General features: G+C 43.7%; 1 protein-coding gene across 2 annotated transcripts in view; it reads right to left on the bottom strand.

The window, feature by feature from the left end:
* Positions 1 to 13,419, bottom strand: part of LOC126183376 (uncharacterized) — a 303,763-nt gene that overhangs the window by 272,699 nt on the left and 17,645 nt on the right. For both annotated transcript variants that reach the window (XM_049925308.1, XM_049925309.1), the window contains exon 3: positions 5,335 to 5,483. In XM_049925308.1, coding sequence (XP_049781265.1) covers positions 5,335 to 5,483 — 149 coding nt within the window. The remainder of the gene's footprint in view (positions 1 to 5,334; positions 5,484 to 13,419) is intronic.

Here is a 13,419-nt window from a genome sequence, read left to right as displayed (position 1 = left end):
TGCCTTTGTCAGCAGATAAGATAAAAATCTCTGGACACTCTCAAGTTCTGAAGGCCCCCCTCTCTTTGCTGGTAATGTTTGATTTCATAGTCTAGTTCTTGTCACAGCATGAGCTTCATGGACACACTTCTTCTGTTCAATTGCATTGACGATTTCTGCTTAGGAGTGGGGGCAAAAGTAAGTCTCCTCTCCAGAACCAAAATCACATCACCATTCAGCTGTGTGTTAGTCAGATTGATGAGAGTCTTGCATGGGACCTCCAGTGATGGTTTGTCAATGAGACATGAAAATTTTGATGTTTGATGTCCTGTAGCCTTCTTATGGGGGGAATCAGTTGTCACCCAGGTAACACCATCAATCACGTCACATGTCCAAGAGTTAAAATGATTGGCCACATGTAAATGTCATTTAAAAAGTTCCTTGGAGTTGCACTCAACTGCAGCACGTGAAGAGTACCCTCTCATGTATCAAGGCAAAATCAGCCCACTTCTTGACACTCCTGGCTGTTGCAGAATCGATGTGATACAAGACCTTAGCAAAGTTCGGCACAACTTGCTCAGCATGACATCTCTTCAGAAATGTGAGAGCACTCAGCAAACGGCATCTTCAGTTATGCAGCTCTTCGAATTTCTTTATGTTGCGATATATATCTCCTCCCTGTAAATACATGTGATGCGATTCTTCAGTTTCTCCTAGAGTATTTGTCATAGGGTCCATGGATTGGCAGTACACCTATTGACCATTGGACCAACAAATACAATGGGAGAAGATAGAGAACCACTTCACATACCTTTATGGGGAGAAGATGTGCCGCAGTACAAGCTGCGCCACCGAAGATGTCTGTCCCCACTCCCACGTTCATACCAGTCACAGACATCGTCAGTGCAGTTGAACAGGCTGCTGTGCAACTACCGCCTGAAGCAGCAGAAAAAGTGTGCCCATGAAGCTCGTTGTGCTGTGACAAGAACTAAGATCATGAAGTCAAACATTACCAGCAAAGAGACGGAGGCCTTCAGAACCTGAGAGAGTGCCCAGAGATTTTTATCTTATCTGCTGACAAAGACAATGCTGCTGTTGCTCTCTCCTACAAGGATTACACCGAGAAGATGCAGAGCCTGCTAAATGATGAATCCTACAGGAAGACCAACACTGACCCCACTAAGAAGATGGAGAAGAAGACCATGGCAGTTCTCAATAGACTGGAGTTACCAGTGGGGGTCATCAAGATATTGTCACCACAGGGGCCTGTACTGCCAAGACTTTATGGACTTCCCAAGATCCACAAAGATGAGGTGCTGTTACATCTCATTGGGGTCAATAACATCACAGTTCATACAGACCTGATGGCAAAATACCTGACAGACACACTAACTCCTTGTATGGGTAACTGCCCACATCACATCCGCAACTCTTGTGGATTTTGTGAAATTCAACAACTTCAAAGTGAAGCACCCAAATATCATGGTGAGCTTTGACGTCATTTCGTTATTCACCAGGGTGCCTTTGATTGAGTCAACAGACCTCATTGGGTACAAATTTGACAAGAAGAACACTGACCTTTACAAGCAGTCCTAACCTTCCCATATTTTCTTTGTAATGGAGAAAACTATGAGAAAATGGAGGGAGTTGCAATGTGCAGCCCCCTCTTACCAGTGGTGGCGAATTTGTACATAGAGCACTTTAAGGAAGAGGCCCCAACATCATGAGGAAGAGGCCCCAACATCATGGAAACACACTGTTTTTCAGTTGTTCGGATGACATGTTTGTTATGTGGCCCCATGGAAGTGATAAACTTCCCGACTTCCTTGTACATCTGAACTCCAGACATCTCAACATCAATTATGATATGGAGACCGCAGAAGAGTTAATACCTTGACATCATGATGGCACCCTGAGCCATTGTGTGTACCAGAAGAAAACACACACTAACCTGTTTTTGCACATAGATAACTGCTGCCACTCTATGCAGAGGAATGGGGTACTAAAAACACCAGTACACAGGGCACATATCATCTCAGATTCAGTATCTGCCCCAGGAACTGTAAACCCTCAGAAGTGTGCACCCCCCCCCCCCCCCCCCCCCCCCCGGAGTAGGGTTCTCTGAATGGCAGATTAAGTGCACTCTTCACCCCACCACAACAATACAACCCTTGAAGACAGAAGAAATCATGGAGGAAGAGGCAGGTATAGCCTTTATTCTGTATACTAGCGTGCTTTGGGGATAAGTCAGGTGTCTACTGAAAAAGCACCGTGTGACAGCTGTCTTTTGCCAACCCAATAAAGCATGGGCATTATTGGGGAGAGTCAAAGATGACCTCCATTCGCGGAAGGCCAGGGTGTATAAGATTCCATATCAATGTAACAAGACACATTTTGGACAAACCGCTGAAGACCTAAGCCGAGGACACCTGCAGCCCACTGTTAGAGAAGCCATCAAAATTCACACTGTGGGTAATCTAGTCAGTTGGGACTGTGGCTATAATCTCTGCAAGGTATGGGAAAAAGTAATGGGTCTAATTAAGAAGACACTCAGCAAACACAATGGCAACCAGAGTGAACACAGCAACCACATCAATGCCACTAGAGACACTGATGTCAGCATCTCCGCAATTGCGACACACGCCCTCAGGTGCAGACCATGGAAAGTCATGTGTTGGGAGAGGATATAACAATGTGGACGGGTATGACCCTAAATCGTTTCCCTCCCTCGCTACACCATGGGAAGAACATAAGGCTACAGAACAGAGAGAGCCATATTCGCCTCGGTTTTTAGTCTGCAACACAACTTTGGGGACCCCTTCCTACCTACAGGGTGTCTACGTGGACAAGAAAAAAAAAATCCCGGATTTTTCCCGGATTTCCCGGTTAAAAACACAATTTCTCCCGGATGAAATTACGTATAAAGCGGGTGAAAATACATCCGTGTTAAGTAACAGTATACTTTCCCTCGGAGCTGTAAAACCTATCAGTCCTTTGAATCTTAAAGGTCTTATACCGGAGGAGGACGTCCCAGCACTTTAGGAAACGAAATCCAGGAAAAACAATGCGTTTGGAAAGTTGTTTGATGCGAGACAATATGCACAGAGTTTATTTTCGTACTGCTGAAGTATATACACAAATTCCACAAATTACAGCACGGTAGCTTCCGAAGCGCTAAAATAGAGATTGCGTTGAGCGATGAACTTTTGTCAGCCAGTCATAGCTCATGTCACGTGACCTCGCTAGCGAATGACGGCAGTTATTCAGAGCACGAGGCCTACGAGAAAGACAGGCCGCGGCGCGTACGTTACGAAGGTAGGCCGAGCTCGCTCAATTAAGCAAAGTGCGTTTCTACACCGGTTAACTCGTAAGCAGATGTGTATGTACGAACGAGAATTGCATCCTCTATTGGCATCCACTGTTATTAGTCCTACAATGATAGGAAGTCCGTAGGCCTACTAACAGGCTCTAATTTGGCAATTAAAATCGTGCCAAAATGATTATCAGTTGCTTAGAAAAGTCGAAGTGTTCTGGCATGAAGGGACTTGTGACATTGCTCAGTAACACATTATGCACATTTTTTTGAAGGTCAATGGAACTTTTTGCCATCGATTGCATAATTTTTTATCTTTGAAAGTACAACATTAAATATGAAAACTAACTTTAAGCTCGGTCTTTTTTTAGCGTGTGTTACACGTTAAGTCATATCAAATACAAATGTGCCGGTAAAATTTTAAACAGTGGCATAAATGACTTATCTTCTGGGCCCGACATTTTTCAAATGGCTGATCCTCAAAGTGTTACGTTTTGAATGAGAGTTATAACATCCTGTGATTTAAGAAATGCACTGCACATTCTCACACGTAACATAAATCATCTTGCGTGGAAATTTACTTCGAAAGTAACGCATCTCAAGCCACTATTCGTAATATTTTCCGGTAATCTGTTAGAAATGTAAACAATTGTGACGTCACACACATCGAATGCATATTAGTTTTACGGACGTACTGCATAATCTTCGACCTAAATCCTTTGACACTATTTACCCATTTTCTACGCAACTAAACTTTTATTTTGGTGTTATTCTCTGATTTGTGTTTCATTGCTGCAATATTATTTAGCAGTAGTGGACTAAAGTTTTTTGTCAGCGTATCAGATCTTACACGTCACACCTACAAAACTTTAACTGCAATCTAAAACAACGAAAAATCCCGGAATTCTAAAAAATTCCCGGGTTTTTCCCGGATTTGTCCCGGATGAAAAAATTCCCGGGTATTTCCCGGAATTCCCGGATGTCCCGGGCCGTATACAGCCTGTACCTACGAAGCCTCAGTTTTTCATTGAACACCTCAAGGATATGTTTGGAGAAGTGATATTCCTGTTTCTATCACTCCCCATAATAGCCTCAACGTGGTCCAGGCGATCATTTTCCACCGCGATCTCCTCTTGCAGTCTGATGACGAGCTCCATGCTCATTTAGAAGAATAAATGGGTATTAAGAAGTACATTATTTATTTATTTGTCTGTGTGTTGAATTTCCAGATATAACATACATTCTTTTCCTTTCTCTGTTTCTCTCTTACTTCTGATAATGGGCAGTGTAGGCTGGTAACAGTTAATGTTTTGAAGCATTCTGTGGTTGTGTCACCTGAAAAAGTGTTAATAACAGGATGTGGCGGAATTTCAATAAAGGTATTCTTTGAAATTGCTACTGGTTACAAGTTAATTCAGGACAGGAGGAATATTCGATATAAGACATAGGCAATGATCAATGACATGTTAATGGCAGCTGTGACATCAGCTTTTTGTGTTCCATTCACAGTTTTGTTGTTAGTTGGTGAAGCCAATGAAGATGAAAGTTAAAAAACCTGGTTATGGTGACAGACTGATCAGTAGCTTAGGTCATTTGAAAAAAATCACCACTGATATCACACTATCATCACGTTGTTGTTTATGGTGTTTGTCGCATATTTTCCACATCACTGGTCAAAGCCTATGCCTAATCAAATGTCCCTCTTTTTCTGTTAATTTTGTATACTGTTTCAAGTTACATTGGCCCCTGAGCATCCCACTGAAACTGTTTGGGAAAGGAATGGGTGATCAGAATGAACTACATGTCCGTGAACAGTTAGTTAGTGTGTGTGTGTGTGTGTGTGTGTGTGTGTGTGTAAAGCATTTACCACAATAAGCCAATAGTGCGCTTTAGTAAGTATCTTTTTCTCAAGCATGCATAAAACAATATGCTAAAGTCTCATATAGAAGAGTTGTGTGTGTTCCACTGGAAACATCCTCGTTCGCTGGGTGTACTGTTGGGCAATGTCAATTTCCACACATCTCCTCAAATTAATTGCTCACCATTCACTTGATGACGCAGTTGCTTCCACGTCTGCAGTATCAGATTTTTTTGTCAATAGTGAGGGAGTCTTATCATCCTTATCTGGAGGTAGCTTGGCATCTACACTCTCCTTGCTGTCGCAAATAGGGTTGTTATCTCCTGTTACAGCCTTCAATAAAAAAGAAAAGCAAAAATTTTATGTACATTACAGAATGAACACACACTTAAAATCTGCAGAATTTCGAAAAAGTCCATAAATACTTAACAGAATAACCCAAATGCCCAATATTAAAAAATCCCCATATGCTTTATTAGTTGACGTCAAGATTAACATTAGTTCTGCTTGCACAATAACATTATATCTGCTGATACACATAAAACTTACCTTTATTAATAAACATAAATAAAACTACCTTTATCAATAAATTTTATGTATGTTCTGTACACATTTCAATACTTTATTCTTCCCCTCATTTTCCCCCTAATGCCAACAAATTTTGCTACAATTTTTCTAGTTCTATTATTTGCAATAACTAGTAACCCGTACGTACTACATTCACACTGCAACTAACATGGATCACGCAGTTTTTGTAGGACACTGTTTGGCAGCTCCAGGCCCCCACCAGAGGTCATCGATTGTGGTCCAGCACCTCAATCGCCTATAGTAGAGAGCCAGCGGCCCCCAGTGGGAAAATTCTCTTTATATTGCCATGCACTGGCTCCAGCCTGCAGCCTGTACTCATCACTAGTCGCAGTGTTCTGCCTTCCAATGACTATGATGCAGGTTGGCAAGCCTCTGACACATGTCTCTGCTTCCACTTTGTCCCATTTCAGGTTTGGCAAGCTTCTGACTGGCGGTTCTGCCTATTTTTTGTCCCATTTCAGGTACAGGACACAGACTGGTCCCCTTTCAAGGATCCAGCCTTCCTTCCCTCGTTGTGTAGTTTAGCCCTCTTTTGAGGACCAACTTCACTCTCCCTTGCTGTCATGTGTAGTTTGTTGTCTGTCAACACTTGTTCACCCTTCAAGTGCTGCCCACATCATCTTTATCTTAGTGCCACAATCCTGCCAGCTCCATACTCAGGTATGTGATCATTTCCTTTGCACCCAACAAAGGCATTCGTCAGTGCTCTCTTCACTGTGTGGATCCATCCTCAAACACTGTTTTCCGCTCTCTGCTAGGCGAAGAAGAAGTTGCTGCAGTCCACACCAGGAACCTCATCACAATGGACAACTCCATCGGCAACTACAACAAGGGCACCATGCAGTACTTTCTTCTGGCCCCTCTTGTTTTGTGCAACATGAAAGAGCTGCATCTTGACACCACAGCAGCTGTCTTGCAGCTCAGCTCTCAAATGTATGCATGGCTGGGTTGTCAACTGTTGGTTTCCATCAAATGTCATCTGGTAAGCTACAATAAACAGAATATTTCTGTTCTTCATCAATTTGCTCTATATATTGTTGTGCACTGGCTCCAGCTTCCAGTCTTAACTTGTCACTAGCCTGCACTCGTCACTAAACTGTATTGTTCTACATATGTTTACGTTATCTCAACACGACGTAATAAATAGTTGTCGGTTTCTCACAAATGCTACTTTTATTGTGTTCAGAATTAGAACAATAATACATACTTATGCAAAAAACATCTTTCCCATCTGACTTAACACTTAGCATGTTAAACACTGTAACCCTTCTAAAACTGTTACTGGTAACTACAGAAGTGCCCATTCTTCTCAGTTTTTATATGCATTAAATCATTTATTTTATTTATCATGTCATGAGAACAAATAACCAATTGGAAATACAGGCATACTTCTGCTTCTGAAATATGTCTACCCAAATTTCATGCCAGTCGGATAAGAGTGGCACTAGTAGCACCATTATGAGGATGATTTTGCTTTGAATACATGCTGTAATGGTCATAAGCATTAGTTACCTTTGAGATTGGATGGGGCGAGCTGATGTCTGTCAAGAATACCTTTATGATGATGAAGGTGCTGTTCTCAGCACCTCGCCAAGTTTGAACGAGGTCGCGTAATAGGGCTACGAGAAGCCGAATGTTCTTTTTGCAATACTGCAGAAAGACTTGGTAGGAATGTAGCCACTGTACATGACAGCTGGCAGCAGTGGTCACTAGAATGTACGGTTGCAAGAAGGCTGAGCCATGTAACACTACCAAGAGAAATGACCATCATGTTTGGCATGGGCTCTGGCACATCATACTGCATCTGCAGCAGCAATTTGAGCAGCAGTTGGCACCACAGTGACACAATGAACTGTTATATCTGTTACTTTGAGGACAGCTCTGAGCCATATGCCCTGTAACATGCAAACCACTGCCCCAAGCCACTGCCATTTTCAACTTCAGTGGTGTCAAGCAAGATCTCATTCGAGGGCAGAGTGGAGGTCTTTTGCGTTTTCTGTTGAAAGCTGGTTCTGCCTTGGTGCCAGTGATGGCCATGTGTTGGTTAGGAGGAGGCCACTTGAGGGCCTGTAACTAACTTGTCTGCATGCTAAACACACTGGACCTACACCTGGAGGTATTGTCTAGGGTCCAATTTCGTCTGACAGCAGGAGCACACTCGTAGTTATCCCCCGACTGCAATTTTGTACATCAATCTAGTTACTTGATCTAGTGCACTGTCATTCATGAGCTGCACTCTAGAGTGTTTTCCAACAGGATAACACTTGTCGATGTACCACAGTTGTAACCCGACATGCTCTACAGAGTGTCGACATGTTGCCTGCTTGATCACCAAATCTGTCTCCAATAGAGCAAATATGGGATATCATCAGACAATAACTCTAGCATCATCCACAAACAGCATTAACTGCCCCTGTATGGCCTGACCAAGTGCAACAGGCATGGAACTCCATCCCACTAACTGACATCCAGCACCTGTACAACACGATGCATGCATGTTTGTATGCCCAAATTCATCATTCTGGAGGTTACACTGGTTAATAATGTACCAGCATTTCAAATTTGCAATGACTTATCCCACGCTTACATTAACCCATGATCTTGTGATGTTTAACACTTAAATATGTTATCTAGATAAATGTATTCCCAAAATTTCATTAATCTACATTAATTACTTTTTGGTGCTGTGATTATTTTCCATTAGTGTACATTCTTATTTTAACCAATACTGCAACGTATAAAAGAACGACTAAATCTCCACAAGTATACAGACACACTTACTTGCACATACTATTGATCATGTTCATGATATTCCACAATGACATGGTTCGTATGTTAACAGTTTATGAGACTGTTGTTGGTATGCTTAATTGCTTACACCAGTTAGATGGGCTAGTTACATATTATCTATATTACACTAATCTGTGTAATGTATACTATGTGTGTATATGGATAACTGCCCCTCAATAATATATAAAATTTCAATTTTATATGCTAGCCCACTTATAGAAACCCCATAATAATACTAATGAAAACCACACACAGAGTTCACACTGGTATATTGTGTTGCGCAGTTTGTATGGCAAATAAAAGAGAGAAACCACAGGTAGTCACTCAGATACAAAAGTAAATAGTAGCTTTAATACCAACAGCTGAAAGGTGTGTCCAGTATCACACACTGGCATGCAGTAATGAGTTTCCTCAGTTGGAAGATTACTCCTTATTCAAACTGACCAAGTTGCCTAACAGCAATAGGCGTCTCGTCCGCCCCCGGTCGCTGAGTGGTCAGCGCGACGGACTGTCAATCCTAAGGGCCCGGGTTCGATTCCCGGCTGGGTCGGAGATTTTCTCCACTCAGGGACTGGGTGTTGTGTTGTCCTAATCATCATTTCATCCCCACCGACGCGCAAGTCGCCGATGCGGCGTCAAATCGAAAGACTTTCACCAGGCGAGCAGTCTACCCGATGGGAGGCCCTCGTCACACGGCACACAATAGGTTTCTCATTAGTTAAATAAGGAACATACCACCATCAAAACAAATTCAGTTTTTATAAAATAATGAAGACATTTGTACTGTTTGATGCCTCAAACAGATCGTAGAAAAATCCAGTTTGCGATTTTTTTTTTCATCAAATATTTCAAGGCAAATTTAGAAGAAAGGTCCTTCCAGTCTAAAGTTTGACTGACACACAGTTTATTTATGCAAACATCCTCCTCCAGTCCAACATTTTAAATTTTCCAAAATTACAGAGGAAAATTTTAACAGTAAACCTGATCTATAATCTAAAACTAGCATACTTCTGGTTGTTTAGTTGGTTGGTTTGTGGTATAAAGGGATGAAACTACTGGTTCATCAGTCCTTGTTTCCTGTTGCAAGCAAGGCTCCATGTACTAAAACACCCAAAGTACATTTGAGAGAGTAAAAGGGGGAAAAGGAATGGGGAATCACACCTAAAAAGAAAACAAATGGAATGAACAAAAAACGGGGAAACATACACCACAAGGAAAAGTACAAAAATATATTAAAACCATAGAGCAGATGATCTGGGCTGGCAGATCACAATAATAAAAGGGGATGAGCTAACCACACTGCAAAACATTAAAAAGGCCATCCCAAAAAGACTAGGCGAGACGAATACATGTATGAAAAAGGCTAAATGCCCACCCTTAGTTGGTACAATAACCCCCCCCCCCCCCCCGAATAAAGCGTAAAACTAAATCTGCTGTTGAGGCATTGTCACCCAACACCAAAGGCAGGATGCTGGGAAGGTTGAAAGTCTTCAGCAGAGGGGCTAAAACTGGGCAGTCCAGCAAGATGTCGATGACAGACATGTGAGCAAGAGTGACACTGAGGTGGGTCCTCGCAATGGAGGAGGTAACCATGTGTTAGCCACATATGGCCAATGCAGAGCTGGCAGAAAACCCCAGAGTACCTGCAGGATGGAGGACTTCCACACATTCGTAGTCTCCTTAATGGCAAGCAGTTTGTTGTGTGTACTGAGACTATGGCATTCTGTCTCCCAAATCTGAAAAACCTTGCAGTGTAATAATGATCACACGTCAGTTACGGGGATGCTGATCTCCAGAAGCGGTTTCCATGTAGCTCGTTTCGCCAGCTTGTCGGCAAGTTCATTTCCTGTGATTCCAACGTGGCCTGGGGTCCACACAAACACCACAGAATGACTGGACCGTTCCAGGGCATAAATGGACTCCTGAATGGTCACTACCAAAGGATGGTGGGGATAGCACTGGTTAACAGCTTGTAGGCTGCCAAAGGAGTCAGTACACAGAAGAAACGACTCGCCGGGGCATGAGCGAATGCACTCAACAAGAGCACGAGAAATGGCCGCCAGCTCTGCAATGAAAACACTGCAGCCATCTGGCAAGGAGTGCTGTTCAATATGTCCTCCACGAACATACGCGAAGCCAATGTGACCATCAGCCATCGAGCCGTCGGTGTAAACCTCTTCGTGATCCCAGTACACCTAGGCCTCCGATGTGAAAAATGAACTGCCATGGGTGGGAAAAGGAGACAGTAATTCAGATGCTCAGAAGAACCACAAATGTGTGTAATGTAACTGGTGAGCAGTTGTGCACACCTAACCTTCAATGGAGGGACTCCGGCCTCCACCAGGAGGCTGGTGACCGGACTCGTCGTAAAAGCTCCTGTTGTCAGTTGAACGCCACAGTAGTGCACTGGGTTGAGTAAATGCAACACTGAGGGCGCCGCTGAACCATAAACCACACTCCTATAGCCAAGGTGAGATTGAACAACGGCTCTGTAGAGCTGCTGCAGCAGCGTAGAGCGATCTGCACCCCAGTTGGTGTTGCTCAGGCAGCGAAGGGCATTGAGGTGCTGCCAGCACTTCCACTTCAGCTGACGAAGATGAGCAAAACCAGTCTTCACAATCGATATGTCTCGACTAGAGTGAATGGATTGTCAGTGAGATAAAGTTCTGGTTCCAGATGAATGGTACAACGCCAACAGAAGTGCATGATACATGACTTCCAAATGAAAACTGGAAGCTCCCTGTAGGCGCCACTCAGCAACAATAGTACTGGAGGAGCGGTATGAAATGCAGAAGTCGTCTGCATACAGAGAAGGCAAGACGGACGGCCCAACAGCTGCTTCTAGAATGTTAGTGGTCACTAAAAATAGATATATACACAATACAGAGCCCTGCAGGACCCCATTCTCCTGGATAGGGGGAGGGGGGGGGGGAACTATGGGAGGCACCAGCTTGGAAACGGAAAATACGGAGCAATGGGAAATTTTGGATAAAAATCTAGAGCAGGCTGGAGACCTCACTCATATAACGTGACAAGGATATGATGATGTCAGGTCGTGTCGTAAGCTTTTCATAAATCAAAAAAGATAGCAACCAGGTGTTGGCATCTGGAAAAGGCTGTGTGGATGGCAGACGCAAGGGAAACTGGATCATCAGTGGTAGAGTGACCCCGGCGGAAACCGCCCTAGCACAGAGCTAGACTGTGGGACCCAACACAACCGCTGACTTATCACACGTTCTAACAGCTTACAAAGAATGTTGGTGAAGCTGACGGGCCGATAGCTATAAACATCAAGTGGGTACTTGCCGGGGTTGAACACTGGAATGATGGTGCTCTCTCACCATTGCGATGGAAAGATGCCATCACACCAGATCCGGTTGAAGATGATAAGGAGATGTCGCTTGTAATCAGACAAGGGATGTTTAATCATCTGACTGTGGACCCGATCTGGTCCAGGAGCTCTGTCGGGGTAATGTGAAAATACGCTGAGGAGCTCCCACTCTGTACATGGAGCATTAATGTAATAATTCCAATTCCAAAGAAAGCAGGTGCAAACAGGTATGAATATTACCGAACTATCACTGTAATGACTCATGGCTGCAAAATACTGACTCTAATTACTTACAGATGCGTACAAAAACTGGTAGAACTCAACCTCTGGGAAGATCAGTTTGGATTTTAAAGACATGTAGGATCATACGAGGCAATACTGGCCAAGTGGCATCTCTTACCAGATATGTTAAGGAAAGGCAAACCTGCATTTATAGCATTTGTAGAATTAGAGAAAGCTTTTGACAAAGTTCACTGGAATACATTCTTTGAAGTTCTGAGAGTGGGGGGGGGGGGAGGGGGGGGGGAGGAATACAGGGAGTGAAGGGCTATTTACAACTTGTACAGAAACCAGACGGCTGTTATAAGAGTCAAGGGGCATGAAAGGTTGGTTGGTTTTGGGGTATGATGGGGGCTAAACATCGAGGTCATCAGTTCCCAGTTCCAAACAGACATACATGTAAAAGGCCTATACAGTAAAAGCATAACCTCTGCACCCAGAGAGAGGGAACACCAAGGGGTACAGAGCTAAAATTAACACCGCAGTAACACAAAATAGAGGTCACTTAAAAGGAGCAGAGGAAATAGTTGACTAGAGTAAAACAGACTACAGTGGTTGATGGATCAGGTAAAAGGTCAACCTCTCAACTACAAATGAAGAACCTCCAGCTGGAAAGCGTTGATAGAGGTACCAACACAACTTGTTACCATAACTGGGGCACAAGGATCAGTGGCAAGAACAAACACAGACACTGCCAGACACCCTGTCATATTCAACGTGGTTCTTATAGTAGCCCCAGTAGCCACAGAGGGAGGGAGTCCGCTGAACAGGAAACCAGGTTTCCTGTAGGACCAGACAAGTGGCAGGGAAGCGGCACAAAAGCTGTTTCAACTCAGCAAGGTGGTGGAAAAAACCACGGCAATTCCATTGAAGGATAATGGTATCTGACTGTGAAGAGATGAAAGAACCTGGGTGGGAGGGGGGGATAGGTTAAGCCTTAGAAGCGCTCGCCGCCTGATCAACTTCCATAGGAGCTGTGGGATGAGTAACATCTATATCCTGAGGGGACGCTAGATGCTCCACATCATCTTCAGGTGCCGTGGTGAACTCCTTTTCTGTCTCTATGGTCTTCTCTTTTTGCTTTTTCTTCTTTTTGGTAGGGTCCCGTTAGTCCTTGCGGTTTATCAGGCTGGGTGGGCTTTTCCGACCCAGTCTCATGGACCGAGGAAGACCTGGAAGCCCTACAGCCCTCAGGTGGTGGCTTTTTCAGCCACTGGCTGACATCTGGAGGGGCAGTAACCATGGAAGGGAGGGCACCAAGCGATCCCTTCCGTGCGAGGG

The sequence above is a fragment of the Schistocerca cancellata genome, chromosome 4, assembly GCF_023864275.1.
Source record: "Schistocerca cancellata isolate TAMUIC-IGC-003103 chromosome 4, iqSchCanc2.1, whole genome shotgun sequence".
Lineage (NCBI taxonomy): Eukaryota > Metazoa > Arthropoda > Insecta > Orthoptera > Acrididae > Schistocerca > Schistocerca cancellata.
This window is presented reverse-complemented; position numbering and strand designations above follow the sequence as displayed.